The 26,074-nt window shown below is 34.8% G+C and overlaps 7 protein-coding genes, 1 long non-coding RNA gene and 1 other non-coding gene across 13 annotated transcripts; 7 read left to right on the top strand and 2 right to left on the bottom strand.

Moving 5' to 3' along the window:
* Positions 1–1,254: 1,254 nt before the first annotated feature.
* Positions 1,255–3,734, top strand: LOC9302811 (scarecrow-like protein 4). The gene has a single exon (XM_021027546.1). The coding sequence runs from the start codon at positions 1,639–1,641 to the stop codon at positions 3,388–3,390; it is 1,752 nt and encodes a 583-aa protein (XP_020883205.1). The 5' UTR covers positions 1,255–1,638; the 3' UTR covers positions 3,391–3,734.
* Positions 3,735–4,399: 665 nt separating this feature from the next.
* On the top strand, positions 4,400–5,255 carry LOC9302810. The gene is made up of 3 exons (XM_021027554.1): positions 4,400–4,655; positions 4,757–4,881; positions 4,989–5,255. Exons 1-3 carry the CDS (start codon positions 4,489–4,491, stop codon positions 5,060–5,062), a joined length of 366 nt encoding a protein of 121 aa, XP_020883213.1. The 5' UTR covers positions 4,400–4,488; the 3' UTR covers positions 5,063–5,255.
* A 104-nt stretch (positions 5,256–5,359) lies between these two features.
* Positions 5,360–8,056, top strand: LOC9302809 (wall-associated receptor kinase-like 21). Of its 2 annotated transcripts, none has more exons than XM_021027536.1 (3): positions 5,360–6,578; positions 6,695–6,739; positions 6,845–8,056. In XM_021027536.1, the coding sequence occupies exons 1-3, from the start codon at positions 5,870–5,872 to the stop codon at positions 7,924–7,926; spliced, it is 1,836 nt and encodes a 611-aa protein (XP_020883195.1). In that variant the 5' UTR covers positions 5,360–5,869; the 3' UTR covers positions 7,927–8,056. The 2 variants fall into 2 exon arrangements, with proteins under 2 accessions (XP_020883195.1, XP_002866737.1); XM_002866691.2 differs by having other exon boundaries at positions 6,842–8,056.
* Positions 8,057–8,472: 416 nt separating this feature from the next.
* On the top strand, positions 8,473–11,345 carry LOC110227809. Its single transcript, XR_002331494.1, has 3 exons — positions 8,473–8,812; positions 9,040–9,123; positions 10,879–11,345. It is a non-coding gene; the product is annotated as an uncharacterized LOC110227809 (long non-coding RNA).
* Positions 11,346–14,544: 3,199 nt separating this feature from the next.
* On the top strand, positions 14,545–15,543 carry LOC9301125. The gene is made up of 2 exons (XM_021010473.1): positions 14,545–15,198; positions 15,313–15,543. Exons 1-2 carry the CDS (start codon positions 14,728–14,730, stop codon positions 15,367–15,369), a joined length of 528 nt encoding a protein of 175 aa, XP_020866132.1. The 5' UTR covers positions 14,545–14,727; the 3' UTR covers positions 15,370–15,543.
* Positions 15,544–16,011: 468 nt separating this feature from the next.
* LOC9302808 lies at positions 16,012–19,617 on the bottom strand. 4 transcript variants are annotated; one of them, XM_021010451.1, is made up of 11 exons: positions 19,107–19,617; positions 18,933–19,025; positions 18,714–18,794; positions 18,471–18,580; positions 18,258–18,393; positions 18,065–18,163; positions 17,789–17,876; positions 17,133–17,677; positions 16,818–17,015; positions 16,381–16,722; positions 16,012–16,278 (listed from the first exon to the last, which is right to left on the bottom strand). In XM_021010451.1, exons 1-11 carry the CDS (start codon positions 19,419–19,421, stop codon positions 16,186–16,188), a joined length of 2,100 nt encoding a protein of 699 aa, XP_020866110.1. In that variant the 5' UTR covers positions 19,422–19,617; the 3' UTR covers positions 16,012–16,185. The 4 variants fall into 4 exon arrangements, with proteins under 4 accessions (XP_020866110.1, XP_020866114.1, XP_020866125.1 ...); XM_021010455.1 differs by having other exon boundaries at positions 17,133–17,659; positions 19,107–19,556; XM_021010466.1 differs by lacking the exon at positions 19,107–19,617 and having other exon boundaries at positions 18,471–18,625; positions 18,714–18,790; positions 18,933–19,024.
* Positions 19,618–20,279: 662 nt separating this feature from the next.
* On the top strand, positions 20,280–20,953 carry LOC9302807. The gene has a single exon (XM_002866689.2). The coding sequence runs from the start codon at positions 20,520–20,522 to the stop codon at positions 20,835–20,837; it is 318 nt and encodes a 105-aa protein (XP_002866735.1). The 5' UTR covers positions 20,280–20,519; the 3' UTR covers positions 20,838–20,953.
* A 2,981-nt stretch (positions 20,954–23,934) lies between these two features.
* LOC9302806 lies at positions 23,935–25,217 on the top strand. The gene has a single exon (XM_021015631.1). The coding sequence runs from the start codon at positions 24,822–24,824 to the stop codon at positions 25,125–25,127; it is 306 nt and encodes a 101-aa protein (XP_020871290.1). The 5' UTR covers positions 23,935–24,821; the 3' UTR covers positions 25,128–25,217.
* Positions 25,218–26,003: 786 nt separating this feature from the next.
* TRNAG-GCC lies at positions 26,004–26,074 on the bottom strand. Its single transcript has one exon. It is a non-coding gene; the product is annotated as a tRNA-Gly (tRNA).

Here is a 26,074-nt window from a genome sequence, read left to right as displayed (position 1 = left end):
TACTTTTGTTAACTACAAACAGTTTGTACTTTGCAATTTGGAAAATTATATGTGAACACTATAATTCTTTTATTTAGTCAACAAATCAAGTGACTACATAACTCGAACTGTGATGTATTTACCAATGGAAAATCTTTTGTCCAAAACAGTAAAATTTCTTGTCAAAAGTATGCAATGTAAAAATTCTTCTGACCAAAACAAAACTTTCATACGTTCACTCAAATTAACAATTGATAATACATCTATGTCGGGTAAATAGCTACCATTGCCATCATATAATTTTCTTACAAATATTTTGAAATGGTGTTTCTGTAATTATACAAAATATTTATAGTAGAAAACAAAGACAAAAAAAATCATATCATAATAAGTCACCATATAAAAACAACCAAAATAATCTATTTTTTTATTAATGATACCGATACCGGTTCACCACTGGAAACAGATTTATTAGCAGTATCATAAAAAATCTCAATTAATAAACAAACATTAAAATTAATACTAAAAAATTCTTAATGATACTCTATGAGTACCAACTATGTGCATGCTCTAAAGATGACAGGAACACTTCAGTATGATGATGTCATCGTAGACAGTGGGTGGACCTCAGCCAGTTGGGTCCCCCGAAAAGAGCGGGATGAGAGATGGGTTTTGGTTTCATTCATTCACTAAAAAATATAGAAGAGAACACTTCTCTCTTCTCAATCTTGATCACTCTTTAAATTTTGAAGGAAACTTTAGGTTAAGTTTCATCTTTAAAATAAGATTTTGTTGAAAATATTGTATAATTTGGAGTAATTAATTAGTGAATAAATATCAAGAAAGATTGACAAAGAAATGAGGGAGTCGTCTATTTGTCTTGTGATGAAGAAGGACCCATAGCTTCGTCATCCTCTCCTCCCACTGACCTTTTATTTCTTTGTTTAGCAAACAATTTTTTTTTAGTATTTGATTATAAAAATGTTTAATTTTTTGTTTTGGCGCGAGAGTATCCGTCAGTGAACAAGTTTATATTGTCACATATCCCAAATGGAGACATTAATATGAACAACCTCGGCGATTATATGTCATATCCGTCTTTCAACTTAACTATTATGATTTTTTTTTATTGCGTCATAAAAGGATTCTGCGTTTTTTTGGGCGCATGGACCCACTAAACATATATACTTCATCTAAAACCCATTATTTTGAACTCGAATTCAGATTTGATTATCACTATAATAACATTCTCTTACATACAAAAACTAATGTGGAAGTATCTTGTACGTATCTCTCTTTCTTGTAGATTATAGTATGATGTATATGCATGACTGGTTGGTTATTGGTCAAGTATGTGGTGTGTTTAATCGGTATTATTACCGTTACAATCTTTAAAAATAACCCAAAAAAAAAAATATAGTAAAGAAAATCAAAGAAAATGAGAGGCCCACAATGAAATCAGACGGTCAGATTTTAATCAAAGCGTTGATCCGCTTTCTAGGGCTGACCTTTCTTTCTTCTTCACTTTACCTCTCTCTCTCTCTCTCTTGAGATCCCGCCGTTTCTCTCTCTCCCTCTCCGTCATCGTCTTCTTCGGTTTTTACAGTGACCGCAACTCTTCAGGCAGATCGCCGGGTAATTAGAGATCTGGGCGTGAGAATGGCTTACATGTGCACTGATAGTGGCAATCTAATGGCTATTGCTCAACAAGTCATCAAACAGAAGCAGCAACAAGAACAACAACAGCAACAACATCATCATCATCATCATCATCATCAAGACCATCAGCTTTTTGGTATCAACCCTTTGTCTCTTAACCCATGGCCCAACACCTCCCTCGCTTTTGGCCTTTCCGGTTCCGCTTTTCCCGACCCGTTTCAAGTTTCCCCCGGCGGAGATTCCAACGATCCTGCCTTTCCTTTTCCTAACTTAGACCACCACCACGCCACATCCGCCGGCGGTGGGTTTAGGCTATCTGATTTCGGCGGCGGAACCGGCGGTGGTGAGTTTGAGTCCGACGAGTGGATGGAGACTCTTATTAGCGGTGGAGACGCTCCTGATTGCGACACGTGGCATAATAATCCCGATTACGTAATCTACGGTCCTGATCCTTTCGATACTTACCCGAGTCGACTCAGTGTCCAACCGTCAGATCTAAACACGTCGAGTCCACTTCCTCATCCTCCGCCGACCTTGTGGCCTCCTTCTTCCCCATTATCGATTCCTCCGCTTCCTCATGAGTCACCAACCAAAGAAGATCCGGAGACTAACGACTCCGAAGACGATGACTTCGACCTAGAACCTCCTCTCCTCAGAGCTATCTACGACTGTGCACGGATCTCAGAATCTGACCCTAACGAAGCTTCAAAGACGCTTGTCCAGATCCGAGAATCTGTATCGGAGCTAGGTGATCCGACGGAGCGAGTGGGCTTTTACTTCACGGAAGCTCTCTCCAACAGACTATCTCCAGATTCGCCGGCGACGTCGTCGTCTTCGTCTACGGAGGATTTAATCTTATCTTATAAAACCCTAAACGACGCATGTCCATACTCCAAATTCGCACATTTGACGGCAAATCAAGCGATTCTAGAAGCAACGGAGAATTCAAACAAGATTCACATCGTCGATTTTGGAATCGTTCAAGGTATTCAATGGCCTGCTCTTCTTCAAGCTCTAGCTACTCGTTCTTCTGGTAAACCCACTCAAATCCGGGTCTCGGGTATACCCGCTCCATCTCTCGGTGATTCTCCGGAACCGTCGTTAATCGCCACCGGAAACCGCCTCCGTGATTTCGCCAAGGTTCTGGATCTGAATTTCGATTTCATCCCAATTCTCACTCCCATACATTTACTAAACGGGTCAAGTTTCCGGGTCGACCCGGATGAAGTACTAGCCGTGAATTTCATGCTTCAGCTCTACAAATTACTCGACGAGACACCGACCATCGTTGACACCGCCCTGAGGCTCGCCAAATCGTTAAACCCGAGGGTCGTCACTCTCGGAGAATACGAAGTGAGCTTAAACCGGGTCGGTTTCGCTAACCGGGTGAAAAACGCTCTTCAATTCTATTCCGCGGTTTTCGAATCTCTTGAAGCGAACTTGGGGCGTGATTCGGAAGAGAGAGTGAGAGTTGAGCGAGAGTTGTTCGGCCGGAGAATCTCGGGTTTGATTGGACCGGAGAAAACCGGAATCCACAGAGAAAGAATGGAAGAGAAAGAGCAATGGCGGGTATTAATGGAGAATGCCGGTTTTGAATCGGTTAAGCTGAGTAATTACGCAGTGAGCCAAGCCAAGATTCTTTTGTGGAATTACAATTACAGCAATTTGTATTCATTTGTTGAATCTAAGCCTGGCTTCATCTCTTTGGCCTGGAACGATTTACCTCTCCTCACTCTTTCTTCTTGGCGATAACCGAACCGATCCGGTATTCTTAGTTTTGTTTTCTTTCCAATGTTATTTTTGGTTAGACAAATATTTAATTGTTAATATACTCCATGGTTTGCTCATAGTGGTAGGTTTTGAATTCTCTGAACCTTATGTGTTTTTTTTGGTAACATCTTTGGATTTGTGAAGTTGGTTTAAACAGCTGCTCTTAGTCTTGTTGTTTTTCTCTTTAGATAATTTAAACTGGTTTGCTTTTTTTCTATGGTGGATAAGTGACCGGTTCTGGTCATTTGTTTAAAGATGTAATTATTTTTTCATAAGATTAGGAAGGTGAAAGCCAATAATATTTGTAACTACTCTTTTATTTGTAATTTTGCTCAGAAAAAGATATGAAATCTTGTATATCTGAACATGGTACAACTTATGAGCCTAAATGTCGTCGATACGTGCAAAGATATAACAAATATCAGAGAGGTGTGTTGAATTTAAGTGTCATTTTCTTTTCACTGTAAAGCAAACTTCATCTTCTTTTGTTTCTTATGTGTCAAAGTTGCCACACTTACTCTATTTGAGTCTTTCAGTGTCAGTCTCAGTCACTGTACTGATTTTTCTTTTTTGTTGAGTGTGCCAATGATGACATCACTCCCACGTCCTCTATCCGTCTGCTTTAATAACGGTCACGTGGCTCCCACTCTTTTTTCTCGATGTCTTTGCGACGAGTTCCGGCCCAACTTACTTGGGCCATTTAGATTTTTTATGGCCCAAATTGCTAAAAGAGGATTTGTCATAGAAGTCTGAACCCTTGCAGTGCTCTACACATGTCGCAGTTCTGACAAACACGTATTCAGCTACTTGCTAAAGTCCCGCCACCTGTCACTAGAGTAACACGAGGCGAACTCTGATCAAGACACCGTCGTACTATTATGTCGGCAGACAGGGACGCTTAATTAAGCTTAATCCTGACGTACTTAATTGCGTTAACTCCACATTAATACATTTGTCACATGACACGTATGATCGTATCATAAACCTATTACCACTTAAAACTTATCGTCTCCTCCTCGTAAGAATAAAACCTACTTGCTCTATAAATTTAAGCTTCAAGAAACCTCCAAAAGCTGAGAAATGATCAACGCGTTAAAGTCCATCCGATCACTGCCCTCGAATACCGTCTATTTCTTCTCACCGCCGTCTCGATTAGGCCGGAAAGTCACTGGAGTTAGTTTTGCCACCGCTTCTGATGATCAGCAAAAGATGGATAAAAAGCCTGAAAACCCAAACGAGAAAACCGGGTTCGTCTCCTCCCCTTATGTGTGTAGTGGTTTCTGATTCGTTAATTTTGATTTGTTTGTTTCTAATGTTTTTTGTTCTCTTCTTAACTTTGATGGAGCAGTGACGTGATGTCGCATTCGTACGGAGAAGGGTACGCAACGAGGTGTGATGAAGAAGGGTTTGGAGGAACCTATGGAGGAAATCAAACACTTCAAAAGGAAAACGAGATCCATGAGAATCACCCTGGTAATCACAATATTTAGTTATCGTAAATACATCTCTTACAATTTAGATGATAACTTTGATTTTTTACGATTCTGTGTGTGTGTGTGAGTCCGTTTTCGTTATTGTAGATTATGACAAAACTCAAGGTAGCGAAGCTAAGGAGAAGGAGAAAGCAAGGAACCAGACACAATCTCACTGTTGAAGAAAAAATGATTTAGTTTGTTGTTCTTATACTTCAATAAATCAGGCTTATGCTCTGTAGTTTGTAGACTTTGGTTTGAGTATTTTAATTGCGTTTTTTGACCCGTAACCTTTACCGGGTTTTTTTTGGGTTATCCTTATGTAACACTCGTTGAATTAGTAGTTTTTGTTGATTATTGAACTTTTTCCCTTGACTGTGTTTTGTTTATTGATGAACAAGAGTCTACGGGTCATTTTTTTTAGTTGGACCGTCGAACAACATTCTTAGAAAACGTCAGCAATGAATATTAGCCCGGTTTCAGACTAATGCTAATAATATTATGTAACTTAAGCTATTGGATCCACATTGTGTTCATAATTTATGTAATTAGTAACATCGTAGATTCTTAGAAGTTGGAATTTCACAGAAGTCCACACTTTTCAACAAGTTTTTAGTTTTGTGTAATGATGATCTGATGTGGATTTAGTACAAAGAAATGAAGAATTGACTTTTATATCCCTGAACACCTATGTATTTTAACAATTTCTTAATGTGATAATAACAAGAGGATTCCAAAGAATTTGTTTATTTGTATCTTATCTGTCGTTGTTATTAGTTGGAAACTGGGGACAATTTCATTTAATCATCGCCTATGATGCATGATTAACGAACGTTGAATCCCAAATGACAACATTGCCCCTTATAAAGAAAGGTCAATTGACATTATGATAAAATGACTAAAAAACCGGAAATGAAGTTGCAGAATTTACAGTCTCTGCCATTGGGACAATCATTCGGGTATCATCATCATTATCCTTCTTTTTCTCCATGGCAGAAACTCGCCCACCGTATCTCGTCTTCGTCTTCTTCTTCACTTTAGCCGTTGCTACACAGACCACCGGTTCGGTTAAGTGCAAGACCGGTTCGCTCAGTTACCCGTTCGGTTTCTCCGACGGTTATCCGATCCGATTCAACTGCTCTGAGATAACCGGAGAGGCCGTGATCGGTGAATTCGCTGTGCAAGAAGTGACAAACACCAACATATACGTCAAAATACCGCCGGTTTGCGAACGCGGGATTGGTAAAATCGAACAGCTCTTCCGGGAAAATTTCGCTCCATCGAAATTACAGAACATAATTCTCGTCCAAGGATGCACGGAACACTCTTTTGATTGTTTAATCCGGAGTAAATTCGTTGAGGATCGGTTAAATATCAGCAGATGTAAATCTCAGGTAAGCTGTTTCAACGGAACAACAACGACGACGATTGCCGATGTGATGAGTATCGGAGACGTTGTCAACGGAAGTGGATGTAAGTATTGGTTCTCTTCGATTTCTCAATCGCAAGTTTCGGTCAATTTGGGTCGACTCAAGCTTGATTGGTGGCTTAAGGGAAGTTGCAGTAACATCACCTGCTCGGAGAACGCAGACTGTGCCAATGTTAAGCTCGCCGACGGGGGACTCGGTCATCGCTGCACTTGTCGCGAAGGATTTAGCGGTAAAGCCTTCACCGTGCCTGGTGGTTGCCACCGATTAGGTTCGTTCCGGTTTTTGACTTTTGTTTTCAAACTTTGACCGACAGACAAAAACCAATGTTACACTGACACGTAGCAAGGAGGAAAAGCTGACTTCTTCTTTACTCTCATGTTTCAGTTCGTAAACGCAAAGGACTACACAAACTCATTGTTCTTGGTACTGGTAAGTAAATTACTAATCCTATTATTCGGTTAAGCATTAATTAGTTCCGGTTTAATGAAGTCTCGAGTAGTTGAATATTGTTTGGTTTTTTTGTTATAACAGCAGGGATTTTGGTTGGAGTTTTAGTAATTGCGGTCTTGATAGTTACATATATCTTCCGGAACAAGCGATCTGCAAGAACATCAATCGCGAATCGCTTACTTTGCGAGCTAGCCGGAAACTCCAGCGTTCCTTTCTACACCTACAAAGAGATTGAGAAAGCTACCGACAGTTTCTCCGACAAGAACATGCTCGGAACCGGAGCGTACGGAACAGTCTACGCAGGCGAATTCCCAAACAGCTCGTGTGTCGCTATAAAACGTCTCAGACACAAAGACACCACAAGCATTGACCAAGTTGTTAACGAGATCAAGCTTCTTTCCTCTGTGAGCCACCCAAACCTAGTCCGTCTCTTAGGTTGTTGCTTTGCAGATGGAGAACCGTTTCTAGTCTACGAGTTCATGCCAAACGGAACGCTTTATCAGCATTTACAACACGAGAGAGGCCAAACACCGCTTTCTTGGCCTCTCCGACTCGCCATAGCGTGTCAAACCGCAAACGCAATAGCACATCTCCACTCTTCAGTAAACCCTCCTATCTACCACCGAGACATCAAATCTAGCAACATCCTCCTTGACCACGAATATAACTCCAAGATCTCTGATTTCGGACTCTCTAGGCTCGGCATGTCCACCGATTTCGAAGCATCTCATATCTCCACGGCTCCACAAGGCACTCCTGGATATGTAGACCCTCAGTATCACCAAGATTTTCAGCTCTCGGACAAGAGTGATGTCTATAGCTTTGGAGTTGTTCTCATTGAAATCATCTCAGGCTTTAAAGTCATAGATTTCACCCGTCCCTACACTGAAGTGAACCTAGCCTCACTTGCGGTTGACAGGATCGGAAAAGGGCGTGTGGTAGATATCATCGATCCCTGCTTAAAAACAGACATCGATCCGAAAATGTTTGCATCTATCCACAACTTAGCCGAATTGGCGTTTCGCTGCTTATCCTTTCACAGAAACATGAGGCCTACAATGATAGAAATTACGGAAGATCTCCAACGGATTAAGCTTATGTACTTTGGTACAGAAACAGATATGAATAGACAAGGATCATCTCAGAGAGTATATATAAAAAAGTAAACACTCGGCAGAGATTAAAAACTTCAACATCTTCAATAATATGAATGATGTGATTCCTACATAGCCAGAATATTCGACTGTTGCATCTATAAACACCTTACATATTTTAACTAGTTAAGCTTTTTCCATATTGTTTTATATGTTAATAATATCAGAACTTGGAAAAAATGTCAAAACAATTAAAGCGTTCGAGCGTAACTGGTAAACGGAAGTGAGACTTAGAATACAAGCATAAAATGCCTCTTGTCTCACTTTTTTTTTTCAGTGTAGAGATACCACAAAATCAAAAGACTTAAAAAATTTAAATAGCGCCATATATAACAAAAACACATCTCATTCTTCATCATCCTCACAAATTAAATAGCAAGTCACGTCAAATAAATTGTTAGGAAGTAAAATGATATATGATTTTTGTAACGGTAACTTTTTATTAGCAATGTGATCAATTTCCTTCTTTTTTTTTATATTTGTGTGAGTGATTTCCTATTTTTTTGATAATAAATATAAAATGGAAATTTCCCTTTTCTTTTTAACAACCTAACGTTTCTCTATATATAGCAAATCAGCTTTTTTGAGAAATCATTATTCATTCTTTCTTTGAAAACAATAATCCACCTTTGTCCTTCTTTTTCTTTTTAGTCTCTGTTTCTTCTTGATCAAGCTCTGTCACCGATCTCGAGAACGTCATAGCTCGATGACCATCCGCACCAAACTGTAACTCATGGTTGAACACACGATCAAAGATCTGCCCACACCGTTCTTATTCTCCGTTTCTTTGTTTTTTGCGTTTCACGATCTCCGGCAAATCATGGAGGATCTCACCGAGAGTCGGAGGTGGTGACGCAAACCATGGATGCATCATATGCGCCGTTGTCACGAGAGCCAGGTTTATTGCTTCTCGCCTAAATTTCTATTTGATCTCTCTGAACTTTGGATTCAAAATTTTTAAAAAGAAAAAAAAGTCTCTATTGACTTTTCTGAATCAGAGGAACTAGGGTTGCTCTTGTAGTTAGCTTTACGAAATTAACCCGACCTATAGTTTTCTAGTCTGTCTCTGTTATCAATTTGTTTCTAAATTAATCAACCTCTTCAGTTTTCTTCTTGTCATTGTAGGTTCCTATCTTAATTAATCAAGATTCGCCGAGACTGTTTTGGTTTCTGTGGAATGATAGAGAGAACACATCATGTTATTGCTTGGTAACGAACTTCTTTCCTCTTCTTTTTTATTTTTTTTAAATGTTTTTTTAGTTTTGATGATTATTTACAACTAAATTTCAACATTTTTCAAAGTTTTTTCTTATACAAAATTTTGATATTTTCTCTTCGGATTTTCAAAAGCTTTTTTTGGGTGTTCTTTTATTATTTTATTATTTTGATACTAAATTTACATAATAATAAATGAAAACTAACCGGATTTTGGATCCCGCATTTGTCGTTAGAGATTCCACAAATTCAACTTGTTTTCATATTATTGTTATGTAGATTTTAGTATTCAAGTTTTTAATTCGGATTTTTAAAAGCTTTTTTTTCTTGTGTTTGATTTTTAAATTTTATTGTTTTGATACTAAATTTACATAATGATAGATGAAAACTAACCGGATTTTGGATCCCGCATTTGTCGTTAGAGATTCCACATATTCAACTTGTTTTCATATCATCGTTTTGTAGATTTTTAGTATTCAAGTTTTTAATTCGGATTTTTAAAAGCTTTTTTCTTGTGTTTATTTATTGAATTTTATTGTTTTGATACTAAATTTACATAATAATATACGAAAACTAACCGGATTTTGGATCCCGCATTTGTCGTTAGAGATTCCACAAATTCTACTTGTTTTCATATCATTAGATTTTAGTATTCAAGTTTTTAATTCGGATTTTAACAATTTTGTTTTTTCCTGTGTTGGTTTTTTCTAAATTTTATTGTTTTGATACTACATTTATATAATGATATATGAAAATTAACCTGATTTTGGATCCTGCATTTGTCGTTAGAGATTTCACAAATTCAACTTGTTTTCATATCATCGTTATATAGATTTTTAGTATTTAAGCTTTCAATTCGGATTTTAAAGGGTTTTTTTTCTTGTATTTTTTTTATAAAAATTTTATTGTTTTGATTTAATTTGAATTTTTAAAAAGTTTTTTTTCCTTGTGTTTGTTATCCTAATTTTATTGTTTTGATACTAAATTTACATAATTATATATGAAAGCTAACCGGATTTTGGATCCCGTATTAGTCGTTAAAGATTCCACAAATTCAACATGTTTCCATATCATCTTTATGTAGATTTTTAAAAAATTGTTCTCTTCGGATTTTGAAAAAATTTCTTTCTTTTGTTTGTTTTCTTTTATTCTAAATTTACATAATGATATATGAATACTAACCAGATTTTGGATCTCTCGTATTAGTCGTTAGAAATTTCACAAATTCAACATGTCGTTATTTTGATTTTTTTTTTAGTATTCAAGTTTTAAATTCGAATTTTTAGATTTTTTAAAAATCAAATTAATAAATATTGATTTGGTAGTAAAATGTTTAACATGTTTTCATGTGATATAAATTTAACATTTTAGCTGAGTTTTAAGGTTTTTCTTACCAAATAATGTTTTAAGTTAATCATTTTAATTTTTAACTAAACAAAATGCTTTCATTTCTAAGAAAAAATGTTAAATTTTTAATATGTCGAAAACAAACCTGATTTATCATCCCGCTTTTTTGTCCATAAAATTCAGTATCATAATTTTAACATGTTTTCACATATTGTGTAATATTGTAATTTTAAAGCTTTGTTAATAGTTATTTTACAAAAAAAGATTTTTAATGTCGAAAACATGTTTTTTTTTCTTTTAACTCAAAACCTTTTGATTATCAAAATATATTTTTATTTCTAAAAGTTTTTTTTTTTTTATGGAATTTCACTGTGAAAACGATGTGGTTGTGTCTTTAAAGAGTTTAAAGGCCAGCAACGGAAAAACCAGTTCAAGCTTTTCATAGAGGTAAAACACGGCAGAGATTAAAAAACGAACGACATGCAAAAATATACTTCTCCGAATAGTACGGGCTAAACTATTGGGCCTTATCAATCCTACAGATCTCCTTCTAACTGGGCTTTGAGAGTTTATATATAGTGTACAGGTTCGTAATAAACTTTTTATTAGTGTTTAAAAAATAATTAATTAGGGAAGGATCGTATTTGGTCAGTGGAAGATACGCAGCACATATTCCAACTAATCATCGACAGCTCATTGCTTCCATTTGTCAGCTTATCCGAAGCCGACCATTTTAAAGACTTTAGTTTTAAATTACTTATCTTATCGGTCGAATTAAGTTCAAACTAATTCTATATTAATTACTGTATTATTTACTCGTTGAAACTACTACTACAGTAGTACTACAAAAATAAAAGATTTTATTATTAGTTGCTTTGTATAATTAAAAATAAAACAATGTAACCCTGCACGTACGCCTCCGTAGTACCCTGTGAACAGCTTTCGATGAATTCATTAGTCATTACATTATCATTTTATGAACAAAAAAGAATACATTATCATGTTTAGTCATATATTTATTATCGTTCAACTATAAACTTAAGAAACATTTTTAAAAAGTAAATTTAAAATATTTTTAGTGGTTATTCATATCTATGCAGTATGTGATATGATTATCATGAGCCACTTATTTTCACCATCTTCCATCCAAATATCATCCACTTTTCAAAATTTAGAAATTTTGTTCAAATGGTAGATGTTTTTTTGGATGGAAAGTCTAAATAAGTGGCTCATGATATTTATTTAAGAATTCAAATAACTTAATAAAATAGTAAAATTTAGTATTTGGACTTATAATTAATTGTCATCTAAATGTGAAATTCCAAGTTATTACAAACAACTTTTTCTCTTTTCTTTGTCCACCAAACTATTAATATCAGAATATATGATTTCATCAATGAATACTTAATAATATTGTTGGATTAATTACCAAAAAGGTCAAATCAATTATTTCGGAATAGTATAAATCTTTGACCAGTCATGCGGACGAGAGCAGGGGGTTCTTTAAAAAACGACACGTGGCATAAACCCATTCGCCACTCATCACCTGAGAAAAGCGTTTTTTTAACCATGTGATTGACTGCACGATATATTCATTAGAGGCCGAGCGAGTGACTTGAAATATTTAACGTAATTAGACCCAAATCTGAAACCTTAACTATGACCAGATGGTTCAGAAAATTAGACCATGATACTAGTTAGATGATTAAATTCACGTCCGCCAAGCATAATTTGTTCGTTCGTCTCTTTATGTATATAAACTTAACACAGTTTACTACTATAGTAAATATGTATACTAATAAGAGTGTGTAAATACTAAATAGAATGAGAGATACAGAAGAAGCACGTGAGGTCAGGCAAAAGGGTCGGCATCGCCAGCTAATAAACGTTTCTTTCCACTGTTGAGTCAAACCACAGTCAATGCAAAAGGGAGATTATGGTTCGTATTTTTTCCCTTCAATTATATACAAGGTTTATATATTTAGTCGAACGCAAAACAACGTAATAAGTATTGTGTGCTAATGCAATTATGGTCTGATTGTGTGTGACCAGTTTAATATTTGTATGCATCCAAACTTCATCACTTGGTATCTTTATTCTAAGATGTTAGAATTCACATATATATATATATATATATATATATATATAGGTACATGGATGCTTTTACGGTTAACCAAATCTTTGGTCGAATTTATTGCATGAGGACATATACGAGAAGAGACACTCTGGCTGTCCCAGAGGCTCAATAATTACGTTTTCTTATAAAATAAAATAAAAAAAAACTATTTGACGAAAATTGTAGAAAAAGGAGTGACGTAGCTTTCAAAGGCATTTCCGTGGAAGAGATGCCATCTCTCCAAATCTGGCTACTATGTCTATGTCTATGACACTTTCCTTTTATATCTTTCCCCCCCTCCTCATTTCTTTTTATATTTTTCTTTTAAGTTTGATCATTTTTTTTTTTTGTCAACTAAGTTTGATCAATTATTATTCAAATTTGAATCTTTTGTTCTGGACCCACAATTGCTTTTATTTACCCAATACTCTTGATATTTTGTTGGTTGCGAACCTTTAGAATTGAAAAAAAAAACTACCCAAGGAGGGATCTTTTCATTAATCACTAGAAAAAAAATTGAAAGTAAATGCAGGTTGACCATTTATATTTTTTCGTAATTAATAACATGTCACCGAATTCTCATTAAATAGACTCATTTCTTTTTGAAAAAAATTAAAAACATTGGAGTAAAACAATACCAGTTCACTACAATAATAGACTTAATAGTAAATAAATAATATATTAAGTTATCTTAAGGAGGCCTCTCGGAATCATCCTAGATGGCCATAAATCCACATAAACTTTATTCTATAGTTGATTTGTTAGACGAGAAGACAACTCTATATAAATATTTTATACTTATCTATGCGTACGTGTGTATTTGTCTTTTTCAAAACAAGAAAAATGTAAGCCAAAACTCTTCGCAACTTCTAAACAGTAATTTTCTAATCTACTAATATAACATGAGTATATTATAAAAATAGGCAGTGTCTTAAAAAAATTTTGTTATTATTTTTTTTCTTTTGACATCACTGCCCTAACTTTGGTTAACATGGTTGTAATTAGTTAGCCTGAAAAAACAAACCACTAGTTACCTTTTGACATGGAAATTAAATCACCATTTTATTTAATTTTAACTATTACATTATGACAAAACATCATGTCATATGTACACGACCTGACATTTTGGCAATGCATATCACTTCCTATTATCCAGATAATAAAAAGCTACAATGAAACAAAAGAAAAATAAAAGTTGCAGTAAAGTGTGTTACCAAACAGGCAAACACTAAAACCAGTTAAACACTAAAAAAAAAAAAAAAAAACCAATTAAACACTTTCTTTTTTTTGACCCAAGAAGAAAAAGAAAAAAAATCTATACAGAAAATGTCATAATACCGAGGATAAAAATACCATATTCGACGATCGAGACTTATAGTATATCCTAATGTTTTATGCTAATGAAAGATACACATAATTATCTCCACAAAAAAAGAAAAAAAAAACAGTTCCATGTGTTTTCAATTTAGCAACTGTATCGGAGCGTGTCTCAGCACAAATTCTTGGGCCTATTTTTGTCCAAATTCCAATAGCCGAACAGCCAATTGACACGTGTATAAGACATCACCATCCCAAGTAATTACTCTCTATTGTACTGTACTCTGTACAGATTGAGTTGATGTTAAATTTCAATATTTGTCCAAACAGTAAATAATATAACTAATCACCTATCAATGAATATTTTCTTTCATAATAAAAATATAAGTAGGGAAAAAAAGATTATAACAACAAAGTTTTTTAAAATTAAAAAAATAGATGGGGATGTGCCTTTAGTCAAGTGGTTAAGTCCACTTGACTCCGCCTTCCCCACCGGAGTTCGACTCCACTAAGTCGCGTTACCCCGCGTGGTAGGGATTGGTTATGGATCGGGCTTTGTCGATCCAAAGATGTCAAAAAAAAAAAAATAAATAAAAAAATAGATATATAGTAATATTATATACTATTTTAGTTATTATGACTTCATCATTGATCCTTTGTGCATAAGAACTAAATGAGTAATTGAGTAGTATATAAATACTGCACAAGGCTCTCTCTGTGCAATTGACTGTCCCTACCAAAATAACTTTTTCTCTCTCTCTCTCTGGAAGTGTCTTTAAAGTGAGTTTATAATTCAACACAAACGAGCTCTGTCTCTAATGGCATGCTTAGAAATGTACAACTCCAATGGTGGTGGTACTCCCATGAGTCCTAGAATCTCTTTCTCTAACGATTTCGTGGAGATTAAGCCTGAGAAGACCAAGACGACGAGATCAAGCCCTCTCTCTAAACAAGAGGGTTCTTCTTCTGATAATTTCGAGTTCTCTGTCTCAAACTACACAATGATGCCAGCTGATGAACTTTTCTCTAAAGGAAAGCTTTTGCCTTTCAAGGAAACCAATCAAGTCCAGAGAACATTGAGAGAAGAGCTTCTCGTTGAAGAAGACGAAGAAGAAGGTCCACGTGATGCTACCAACATCTTCTCTCTCAAGCCACCAATCTTCTCATCATCATCTTCTTCTTCTAAGGGAAGGTGGAAAGGGCTTTTGGGCCTTAAGAGGGCCCATATCGGGTCTAAGAACAATGAGGAACGATTTGTTCATATGATTAACAACAACAAACAATCTCAGGTACTTTCTCTGATTTTGTGAAAACAATCGACTATGGTGTCGATGAAAGTCGTGTAATTTGTTTTATTCCTCTAAAATGCGTTATGTAAAGTATACTTTTTTCGAAATATGTAGGAAGCAATGGGTGGGAGAGAAGGGTCCAGTTGCAGGGAGATGAAGAAGAGTATGTAGAGTTTAAAAACAAAAAAAAAAAAGCTTTCACTTTGTTTATTTATTTAGGAACATGGTTGCTTCCAAATTTATAAATATTTGATTAATGTTAATCGTAGCTGAAAAAGTTACTAAAAAAAGGCACTTATGTATTGTTGACGGAGATGGTTTATTTCATTTAACTCTTTTCCTCTACTCATGTTTCATCGATTCTTCTGAGTTTTTATTTTTCTTTTTGAATATTTAGATCTATCTTTGTCTTTGGAATGGATGTAGTTTTTTTGGGGTTGTACAAAAGAAAAAAAAAAAAGAACAGAGTGTGAGTAGTTCAGAAAATTTAATTTCCAGTTTTAAAAATTGAAGTAATGCATATGTCTTTTGTCTTCGTCTTTATAGATCTCTTGTCTCTGTCCATTTGTTATTAGCTATTATCTATCATTCAACTCCAACCTCTCTCTCGTTGACTGCGTTATCTACTGATTAATATGCATCAGAGATTCAGAAATAAGTCATACAAAAATTACTAGCATTTCTTTAGTTGCACTTTTCCCATATAATGCAGCTAGAAATTTACATGCAATGTGACTGGTTAACATTCATATAAGAAAAGAAAAAGGAAGAATTTTGTTTCTTCTTCTAAAATTGTCACAAAGTAACTAAAAATACAAGAATTCTTCCATCTTCAAATATTGATAAAACTTATTTATTTCTTTTTCACAAGTGTGTCTGTGTAAAGTTAATGTACAAATGCAGAAATGAATAAACCAATGATAACTCATCCAAATTAAAATAAACCGGCCTCAGTTCTACTCGGTCTAGTCTGGTGTGGTTTTAAGTTTAACCAAAGAGTTGCTGAATCACAGCCTCTGCGTCTCCATTGTATTGTGATAGCAGTTGAATTGCATCAGACCTCGGCATCGCCAGAAATTCCTGAAACCATCTCTCTCGTCACTATACTATATAATGTAAGCAAAATCGAAAACAAAAATTAAGAAATTGATCCAAAAGTCATCAGGATCTTGAAAAACGTACCATTACTTTAAGAATCGCACTTTCTTCCCACAAAGCTTCTCTTGGCGAAGTCTGAGTCATCATCATCAAGCTGCTGCTTCCACCATCTTCAGATGTCATGGTGCTTGAAGATGTCGTCGTCACTTGAGAAGACAAGTTGGTGTTGCTATCTTTCTTTGATCTTGATTTGATAGCACGGATCAAATCGGTGTTCACTTCTTTCAAAGAGTCTATCTTCAGGAGATTATTGAACCGGTCTTTACACATCTGAAGCTTGAACCACTCGGTATGCGTGTGGAGCGTCGCTTTTATTATTTTCATAAGCTTCGGTTCTTCGATCCCGAGCCTATTACCGACAGAAACCTTAAAAAGGAATGGCAGAAACAAACACCAGTTGTTTGTTGATCTTTCATCAGACAAAACCAGAAGAAGAGATCAAAACTAAAAAACATTGTTACCTGTAGCATATTTGCCAGATCATTCAAAGGCAGATCTTTCCCAGGTGTGGTTCCGTCGGGTTGGAGTAAAACTAACAAAGTCTCCTTCAATGTCTTCAGTAAAGACTGGTCATTGGCTGCTAAGGGACCTAAGTGAGAGCATGCGACCTTTAGAGCTCCATTGTGATCACCCGCACTCACCAGCTTCAGAAATTCAACCTGTACATTTATTTATATATAAAAACAAGTTTATCCTCCGTTGCCAAACGAAGAAGTTACAAACAATATCTCTCAGGGGAATATACAGAGAGCTTTAAGTTGTTCTTTCACCCTTACCTGCTTAAGATGGAAAAGTAAACCCGGATTTTGTGTGAAAAAATCTGGATCCATGGTGCTGATTTCGTAAACAGCTTCTGCTGCCATCCCTCTGCTAACCAATTCCTTCAGTGCCAAGGCTATCTCATACTTGTCTTCTATAGGGTTTATGCCAGACTCGGACTTGGCAAATGAAAGACGAGGAAGACAATCCATTTCAGCAGTACGCCCACACCATCTTTTGCGTTTATTCCCCTCACTATTCATATGGGATCTAATTCTAAGAAGAGCTCTTGTATTTTCACATTGATTTGACCAGCTAGTGCTGCAATCTTCACAAACGCTGGTTGGTTCGCTGCCATAACGTGTGCCATCGTCACCTCCTTGTTCGCAAGACATGTCAGTGTCAAATGTGAGCGAGCCATCAAGCATAATCTTGTTGCTATAATTCTCAATATCTGAATGTTGACTTGTGTTGAGATCTATTTCCGAAGAACAATCTCTTGATAAGCTGCGGCCCACCTCCGATTGGTTGCGTTTGGCAGGACCTGTGATCATTTGCGTCTCTGATTGAAGATTAGAACGATTAGAAATTCATAAAAGCCAAAAAACAAAAAAAAAAAGTGGTAGAATAAATGAAAAAGGATCTTGAAACTGCCTAGGGGTTGATCACCTACCTGAATCCACAATACCCCTGTATATGCAGTACTCCTTAACAAGTTCATCAAGAACCGAAACATCTAACCGCATCCTGCACAATTCATTCTGCAACATGTGGAAGCAAGAATTAGGCTGCAGTGCAGATATATTAAGTTACACAACAATAATAGTCAGTGAAAATAATATACAACTTAAGCTCAAACTAAAGTGTTGGCAAGAGATCCCATTTAAACAGCGTATAGATGACGAGGATTGAGAATAAAGCAGAAAAAGGTAGGACTGAGGATTGAAACCTGGAATGCCTGGAAAAGGTCACCTTTGGCAAATTTCATGCTATCAACAGCACCTTGTCTAGTGAGCTCAACCGCATGAGCAAGAGCCTGTATGTCCACCTGAAATTTGATATTAAAAATGAGTACAGTGCCAAGATGTAGAAACAATGACATTTCAACTACAAGATGATCAAGAAGCTAACTGCCATGTTACCTCATCAAACGGTGGTACTTCATACATGCTTTCCAGAGGTGGGGCTGGTGCGTCACGTTCCTCCAGGAGCAGTCTATGAGTGAGATCAGAAACTGCGGAGGAAATTCCTTGGTGAAAGCAAAATCCTTTATGTATGCTGGTAAGGTAGAACAAATGATTCATCAGATTAAGCGAAAAAACAATCGATAAAAACAGTGTTGAAAACGAATATACCTTATCAGATATCTTAGTGTCATTGAAAATAGTGGATCATATGCTTGCAAAGAAGCTCTCAAGACAGATGACATCAGTCCAGCCATTTCATACCTTCTTTTCTCTGCCCACTGAAGAACAGAAAGTGCAATTCCTTAAAATCCAAAATACAAATTCTGCATGATGTATAGCAGCAGTTCAAAAAAAAAAAAACATTCTGTGTCCACAAGATCAGAAAATATCCAAAGCAGAAGCATGGCATACCTCGTGGGCTACTGGAGAGGTTTGGTCACTTTTATCATAGATGAGTGCAAGAAGAACATGCTTGAATTCCTCATAAGCTTCCTTGAGATATATATGCAGAGGTCAGAATTTCATAGATTGAGAACTCAGAAACAAGAATCTAGCAAAACAATAAAATATAAAAGAGTGTAGTATGTTACAAAAAAGAGAGAGACAACAAGGGATGGAATATTCCAGTACCGGGTAGGCATCAAGAGCACAGGGAGCAACACAAGTTCTCAAGCAACCAATTGCAGCTTCATGTGTTCCTTTTCTCAACAGCTCAATAAATTTCTTCACAGGAAACAAAAAGATTCTGTTTAAAAATCGATACTCAATTCAAAATTTCCAGCAACCCTAAGAAACCAAATTCACCTGTTTCTGGAGGCGAAATAGAATCCGATGATCATCGAGGACGAAAGGAGCGTGGGAGCGAAGGATGTCGATGGCGGTCTCAATGTCACCGGATTCAATCGAGTTTCGGATCCGGCGAATGATCAATCTGGAGTGATAAGACGAAGAGGAAATAGAAGGAGAGCAAGAAGAAGAAGGAGACGACAATGGAGATGGAGATGAATTGGCGGCGGCGGCGTCGTCTTCAACCAGGTTTTCAGAGCTAACGAAATCGATGATGAGAGCATCAAGCGCTTCCCAATTCACAGGTGTGGAATCCATAGTTGTTTCCCTCATCCTAGGTTCTTCTCTTGTCGGCGACGAGAATCGGCCGGCGCCGCGATCTCAGAGTAGAGAGCTGCGTGTGGGATCGACGATCGCTCTTTGTGAAATTTTGTTTCGTGAGTAGAAGAAAATCCAAACCCACATAACAATTGCCACGTGGCATTTTGAGAGATTGAATTACGGTAATAATATAAGCAAGCGCATTTTTTACTGATGGATTGCAACTGTTAAAATAGAAGCCCAATAACTGATCTTGTTAGGCCTGAAACGGATATATGCAAATACACAACAATTTTTTTTAGGCCTTTAAAATGGTTTATGATTTTTTGTCTATAGTTTGTTGATGATATGGGTCTTAATAGAAAGCCCATTAAGCTAAAGATTTTAAAAGTATTTATGGCAAAAAAGCACAAGAAAAGGGGAAAATATAAACAAAATTAAACGAAAAAAGAAATTAAAGCGGTAATTGGAGAACGCATGGCCTGGCCTCCGAACCGCTAGGGTTTTTTTTTTGATTCGGAGTCTGACCAACTTTAAGGTTGTAAAGCTAATTAAAGCTTCGGCTGTGTCTTTTTGAATGAAAATCTTAATTATTGTTTTACTATTTAATCAAACATATATAATGAATACTGTAGGTATATGATCTTTAATTTTGTTTCCGACACGTAAATGATACAGAATGTTGATTCATTTTATCAAATTTGAGTATGTCTTCTATTTCTCATTCTTGAATTTTCTTATACATAAAAAAACTATATATATATATATATATATATATAATTCAAACGTAATTTAAAATTTTTGATTCCATTCTTTTGCATGTTTTCTTGCACTGAAAAAAAAAAAAAAAAAAATGTTTTCTTGCACTGGTTATGTATTTTAAATAGAATATAATAGCATGCCACCTACTTTGTAATAATCATAATAAACAAAGTCGACTTTCTAGTTTATTGGAAATAATTAAGCAGGTCCAATCTCTATATAAATGCCCCCATAGAAGCAAGTGTTACTTCACATCACCACTCTCAAATATATTCCAAGAGTCCTTAACAGCGATATTAATTAGTTTTTCCTTTTTTTCTGTTTTCTTTTTCTCCCATTTTTCTTCCAATGGAATCGTCTATGGGTCAAAAGAAAACATTGTACGCTTGTATTTTCTTAATGATGGTGTTTTTTCTAGGGTTCAATTGCGGCCATGGACGAACCCTAAAAGTTGATGATAAGATTGATGGTGGTCACGATGATAGCAAGACGATGATGGCATTGGCAAAGCACAATGTTATGATGGTTGATGACAAGACAGTGCAGTTCTCGCCGCCACCACCACCACCATCGCCGTCACAATCGGGAGGTAAAGAGGCTGAAGATTTCAGGCCTACAACCCCGGGCCACAGCCCTGGCATTGGCCATAGTTTATCCCATAATTAATCATTTTCATGCAATTTCACATGTGTATATGTGTTGTGAAGTCATGATTTAATGTTGTTCGTTTTAATTTTTCTTAAACTCGTTTCGTGGAATAAAATGATTTATGTTTTTTTCAAGTCGTGGTTGAGTATAATAAGCAATCATTCGGGACCTACAAAATATACACTTTGTATATGGCCAAAATATACAATAAGAATTGCTAATTTTTATATACACAGTTTACATGCAATATATATAATCCGTGGGTTAATTTTGGATAGCGATAAAGTGACGGCTTTGGTGCTGCTATGATTTGCGAGTATATGTAAGTGACGTTGGTGTTTGATTATTAAGCATGATAATAACCGTTAGGTTGATGGTTGAGAATTGAGTTGTATTAATTATAAATATTGACTTTTTTCTTGTCATCATTATGAATCAATGGCTTCACTCCTTTCAAATTTTCTTTCAGTACTGTTGTTCTTTTTAATTTAGTTATTATCATAAATAGTGTTCGTAGTTCGTACTATACAAAACCCCTTTATTATATATAGCTAATTGTTTCTTAAATACAGAATATAGTTTTCTATGTACAGAATAAATTGAAAATAAAACAAAATGGAAAAGATCTGTGGTCGGAGACTATGTGGTAGGCCCTTCAAACGACTTCCCTGCGTGTGGGAACCAACCAAATTAAAAAATCAACCTTTTCACTTTTCAACATGTCATTATATAGCTGCATATACTTTTTATATGTAGCCCGAATATTCAAAACTATGGAATATCCTTGACGCTAAACACAAGTTTTATTTAAAATACAAACTTTATAAAGCGTTCGAGAAATTCAAATGGAACGTATGTTTCATAAAATTGATAATGAAAAAAAATTCATTTGATAGTTCTTCACTTCTTTTTTGTATGTCCATGCATGTGTTATAGGCTCTTTTTTTTATAAACTGTCATTAACTTATAGTCATAAGAGCATCTATGTAGGTTTAGAACCCCTTATGGGTATTTTAATATTAAAATATTAATATTTTTGTATAACTTAATTAGATACTTTAGTTTAGTTTTAAAACAAAATATTAGCTAACTAAAAAAAGGCAAAGTGTAAGAAAGGTTCTTAACAAGAGTTGATAATATCTTCTCTAAGAATTCCCCCCTCGTTATGTTTGTCACTTTTTATTCTATAAATGGAGGGGGTAACAACATACTCCAATTGAAGATGCTCGAACTACATTTGAATCTATAACACTGTAAATATTTCTGAAAGCAAGTGCTTACGAAGATCGAAATACATATGCATAAATATGTATTTTGATTAGATATAAATAAATATTTTATTTCTCGGTATTTAGGTGAGTCGCATATGATCTATATATAATAATATTTGAGAAGTGTTTTTGCTGATGTGTCGGCCTCACAGCTCTTGTTGAGCCCTTGCTTTTATGTGATTACTTAAATACCCTTTATCACTCTTGATTGTACATGTTTAGATTCCGTTTATTTATCTAAAATTCAGTCGAAACTCTAAACCTATTTGCTAACAAAAACACTTAAGTTAAAGGTAATAATAATTCTATACCTATTTGCTAATAAAAACACTTAAGTTAATAATGACAAATGACAAACGACAAAGAAAGAGTGAGTGGTAGGGAGGAGTTAGTGGTTATGTTGATGGCTTTGACTTGATTCTCCTCCATCACTCACGAACTAACTTTTCTTCTCGCTCGTTTTTGATTAATTTTTGTTAAAAAATTTCTCTTTAAATTAATTTTGAATATTATACTCTTACAAGCATGGCGGCGTTGTCGGACACTTTATAAATAAAGGTTTTAAAATGGACGGACGAACCGTAAAGGAAAACAAGTGTCTATATAAAACTTTCACATGCCGACATTTAATTACTTATCTTATATACTAATAAAAACATAGTCTTAAACGAAATTTTCTCATACTGGTTGAATAGGTTAAAGTGTGATAACACTTCGATTCAAATTTTTTGCATGTGATAGTTTCAACATGATTACTTAAAACATACGATTTGGTTTGATGTAATCAAATGTATTTCAATCTTCTGAAAGAAAAAAGAACGACTTAATTATTTATTACAAGTTGAATTTACCGTTCTTTATACCAAAAAAAACAAAAAAATCGTTTGAAAATAAACAGTGTACGTTTTCATCATATTATGCATTACCAATAGTTAATAATCATCTAGAATACTAATTAAATTCAGAACAAATTAAAATTAAGACTTCAAGAAAATAAATTTCAAACGCCACAAACACTATTATTACACTTATGCATACTTAAAATTAGTCAGATACAAGACTAATTAAAGAATGTGGAAAACGTATAAATCCTTCTGTTTCTTTAAATCTTGCACTGCTTTCTTACGGTCATAAAAATCATAAAACGGTTTCAGAGGCCAAATTAATTTAAATACATAGTATTTATCCTTGTTTGAAAAATCGCTAGGCGCTAGTCGGGCGCTCGGCATGGACCTAGCGATTAATCGGAAAATCGGATTAAAATCGGGGATTAACCGGGGATTAGTTTTAGGGTTATTTTAATATTTTTAAAATATATTAATCCAATATTGTAAAAATTTATGATTGTCCAACTTTTATAATATACTTATATACTTACTTTAGAAGTCAAGAATATGATCATATAACTAGGGAATCTCAGGTTTGATGTCCAAAAAAACCCTAGGGAATCTCAGGTATTGCAATTTCGCAATATATAGCCAACTTTTTTAGAACACGTATTTGAATTAATTTTTTAGCACTATATTTTTTACTGAATAAATGAAGTTATAGCTATAGAAAGTCTCTCTAAAATAAAAATCATGCACATTGCAATAGATTTTGGAAAGAGATATATTCCAATTCCCAACAACCATATCTACATATAAATATATATTATTTCATACTGAAAAATACTAAAAGTTGAAAATGTAAACAAAAAACGGGATTTCTTTCAAGATTTGTACGATTTTTTTTTTTTTTTTTTTTTTTTTTTTTTTTTTTTTTAAACCGATTTGTACGATTTTCTTAAATAAATTATTTAAAAGCTTTTGTATATATATTATCTATGGAGATGGCCAGATGGGAGAGGGTCCTTCTAACATCAGTGCCTTTCTGTGGTTAGGGAAGGGCGGCTTTTGTAGAACTTAATTAGCCTTCGGGAATTTTTAGTATTTCTCCCAATACAATACAAATAAGAAACCATTTTGAATATAATATAACAATTGTTGAATCATGATTGGATCAGAGAACACGTTTTTCTGTTCATGCTTATAAACTTTTTTCTTCTATCTCAATTGATAGCTTCTGAAAAGTATACTATATTCCGTTCATGCTTATAATTAAATATAAACTAACCATGTTTTTTTTAATTTAAATCACCAACCATGTTCTATCACTGGGAAATTAACAAAAATAAAAGAAAAGGACAATACGAGTATGAGTTGGTATATTCAACAATGGAGCACTATGGGAGATTCAGGACCTCTGCTGAAAATCCCACGCCTAGATTTTGTTGAATAAATAATTCTTTGATTTGTTTACTATTACAATTAAAATAACTGCCAAAAAATAAACATATATAAATATAAAGTTGAGTTATATTTTTATGATGATTGAAACCGACGTTTTGATATTATATTTACCTTAAAAGATAACCAATTGACAATTTGAAAACCTCCCTTCTTCAGCTTGGATACATGCCGTCCATATATCGATTGTCTATTATAGCGAATGTTAAATACTATCACCCCTCACTTTTTAATTCACATTATGCATTTTTATAGTTATGAAAATTGATACACGAACGGTCCAAATTAAATCACTGTGCTCATTGTTCCACCCACATTACAATTATAAAAACGATCATCTATCTCTCCGACAAACTTAAAAACATAAGCCAAAGTTGGGTAATCTCTACCTCCCTCTCTCATAAACACTAGACACTATAACCTCACACAGATTTTTTTTTAACATGAAACTCTCAGTTTATATTATTCTTAGTATTCTCTTCATTTCGACGGTATTTTACAAAATACAGTTTACCGAGGCGAGACAGTTGCGGAAAACCAACGATCAAGATCATGATGATCGTCATTTCACAGTCGGGTACACTGATGATTTTGGGCCTACTTCTCCTGGTAACAGTCCAGGCATTGGTCATAAGATGAAGGAGAATGAAGAAAATGTTGAAGGGTATAAAGATGACTTCGAACCTACGACGCCAGGACATAGTCCCGGCGTTGGACATACTGTCAAGAACAATGAGCCTAATTGTTAGAAAAGGTTTCATAGTTTAGCGTACTTCTTCATTGCTTTTGCTAAATTAATATGAAATTTAAAATTATTGTGCAAGTGCAGTTTTAATTTAGCGTACGTACGTGTTTAGTATATGATATGTCACTTGTAATGGGATCGATTAAGCATTATTCCAGATAATTAATAAAATTAATTTCGATCTGTGTTTCACTTCAATTAATTTGACACTTTTATATATATATTAATTATTTTTAATATTTCTAAGTCAAAGAACTTTAGTTTCTTGCATGAGTTTGCTTGTTATAATATACATTGTTGATACTTCGCAGTGAGCTTCTTAATACTTGCCATGTGCAAAAGGAAGAATATCAAAGTACTGAGTACATGAAGACAGGTTTTGACGATTTTTAAAACTATATAAAAAAAGAAAGATAATTTAGTGCTACGTACTTTTGTGTTTGTTTCTTTTCTAATAAAAGTTTGGTGATTAATACTATAGTATAAGAAAATAAAAGCTTAAAGATTTCGAAATTGGGGAGAAGGAAAATAACTTAATTGAGTTCTATTAACTGCACCCTTTTTTTTTCTCCATCACCCATGCGGTTGAAGTTTATGATAAAATCATTGAATTAATTTTAAATAACTATTCTTCTTTCTTGCAATTGGAATGATGAAACAAGTTTCAATAGAATAATTTAAGTTCATCATAATTATTTTGTTGAATAAAAAATGAAGGCAAATTATTAGGTTGAACAGTGTGAGTGAGAAAAGGGCAACGACAAAGCTGGAAGTCTACCAAAATCACTTTTTCACTTTTTAAAGCAAAATCTTGAAAAGCGAATATGCCCAGAGGCCCGGAGTGAACAAAAAGCAGACTACTATTCTACCAAAAAGAAAATGCACCAGCCGGGAATCGAACCCGGGTCTGTACCGTGGCAGGGTACTATTCTACCACTAGACCACTGGTGC

The sequence above is a fragment of the Arabidopsis lyrata genome (genome assembly GCF_000004255.2).
Source record: "Arabidopsis lyrata subsp. lyrata unplaced genomic scaffold ARALYscaffold_8, whole genome shotgun sequence".
Lineage (NCBI taxonomy): Eukaryota > Viridiplantae > Streptophyta > Magnoliopsida > Brassicales > Brassicaceae > Arabidopsis > Arabidopsis lyrata.
The sequence above is the reverse complement of the archived record's forward strand: the minus strand, read 5'-3'. Positions and strand labels throughout refer to the sequence as shown.

Bases quoted from the DNA above. Each gene is read 5' to 3' on its own strand.
- LOC9302811 (XM_021027546.1), top strand. From the start codon at position 1,639: ATGGCTTACATGTGCACTGATAGTGGCAATCTAATGGCTATTGCTCAA.
- LOC9302810 (XM_021027554.1), top strand. From the start codon at position 4,489: ATGATCAACGCGTTAAAGTCCATCCGATCACTGCCCTCGAATACCGTC. The intron at 4,656-4,756 runs GTTCGTCTCCTC...TTGATGGAGCAG, and splicing joins AACCCAAACGAGAAAACCGG to TGACGTGATGTCGCATTCGT. The intron at 4,882-4,988 runs GTAATCACAATA...TCGTTATTGTAG, and splicing joins GATCCATGAGAATCACCCTG to ATTATGACAAAACTCAAGGT.
- LOC9302809 (XM_002866691.2), top strand. From the start codon at position 5,870: ATGGCAGAAACTCGCCCACCGTATCTCGTCTTCGTCTTCTTCTTCACT. The intron at 6,579-6,694 runs GTTCGTTCCGGT...CTCATGTTTCAG, and splicing joins TGGTGGTTGCCACCGATTAG to TTCGTAAACGCAAAGGACTA. The intron at 6,740-6,841 runs GTAAGTAAATTA...TTGTTATAACAG, and splicing joins ACTCATTGTTCTTGGTACTG to CAGGGATTTTGGTTGGAGTT.
- LOC9301125 (XM_021010473.1), top strand. From the start codon at position 14,728: ATGGCATGCTTAGAAATGTACAACTCCAATGGTGGTGGTACTCCCATG. The intron at 15,199-15,312 runs GTACTTTCTCTG...CGAAATATGTAG, and splicing joins ACAACAACAAACAATCTCAG to GAAGCAATGGGTGGGAGAGA.
- LOC9302808 (XM_021010451.1), bottom strand. From the start codon at position 19,421: ATGAGGGAAACAACTATGGATTCCACACCTGTGAATTGGGAAGCGCTT. The intron at 18,795-18,932 runs GTACTGGAATAT...ATATATCTCAAG, and splicing joins GTGCTCTTGATGCCTACCCG to GAAGCTTATGAGGAATTCAA. The intron at 18,581-18,713 runs GTATGCCATGCT...TCTGTTCTTCAG, and splicing joins CCTCTCCAGTAGCCCACGAG to TGGGCAGAGAAAAGAAGGTA.
- LOC9302807 (XM_002866689.2), top strand. From the start codon at position 20,520: ATGGAATCGTCTATGGGTCAAAAGAAAACATTGTACGCTTGTATTTTC.
- LOC9302806 (XM_021015631.1), top strand. From the start codon at position 24,822: ATGAAACTCTCAGTTTATATTATTCTTAGTATTCTCTTCATTTCGACG.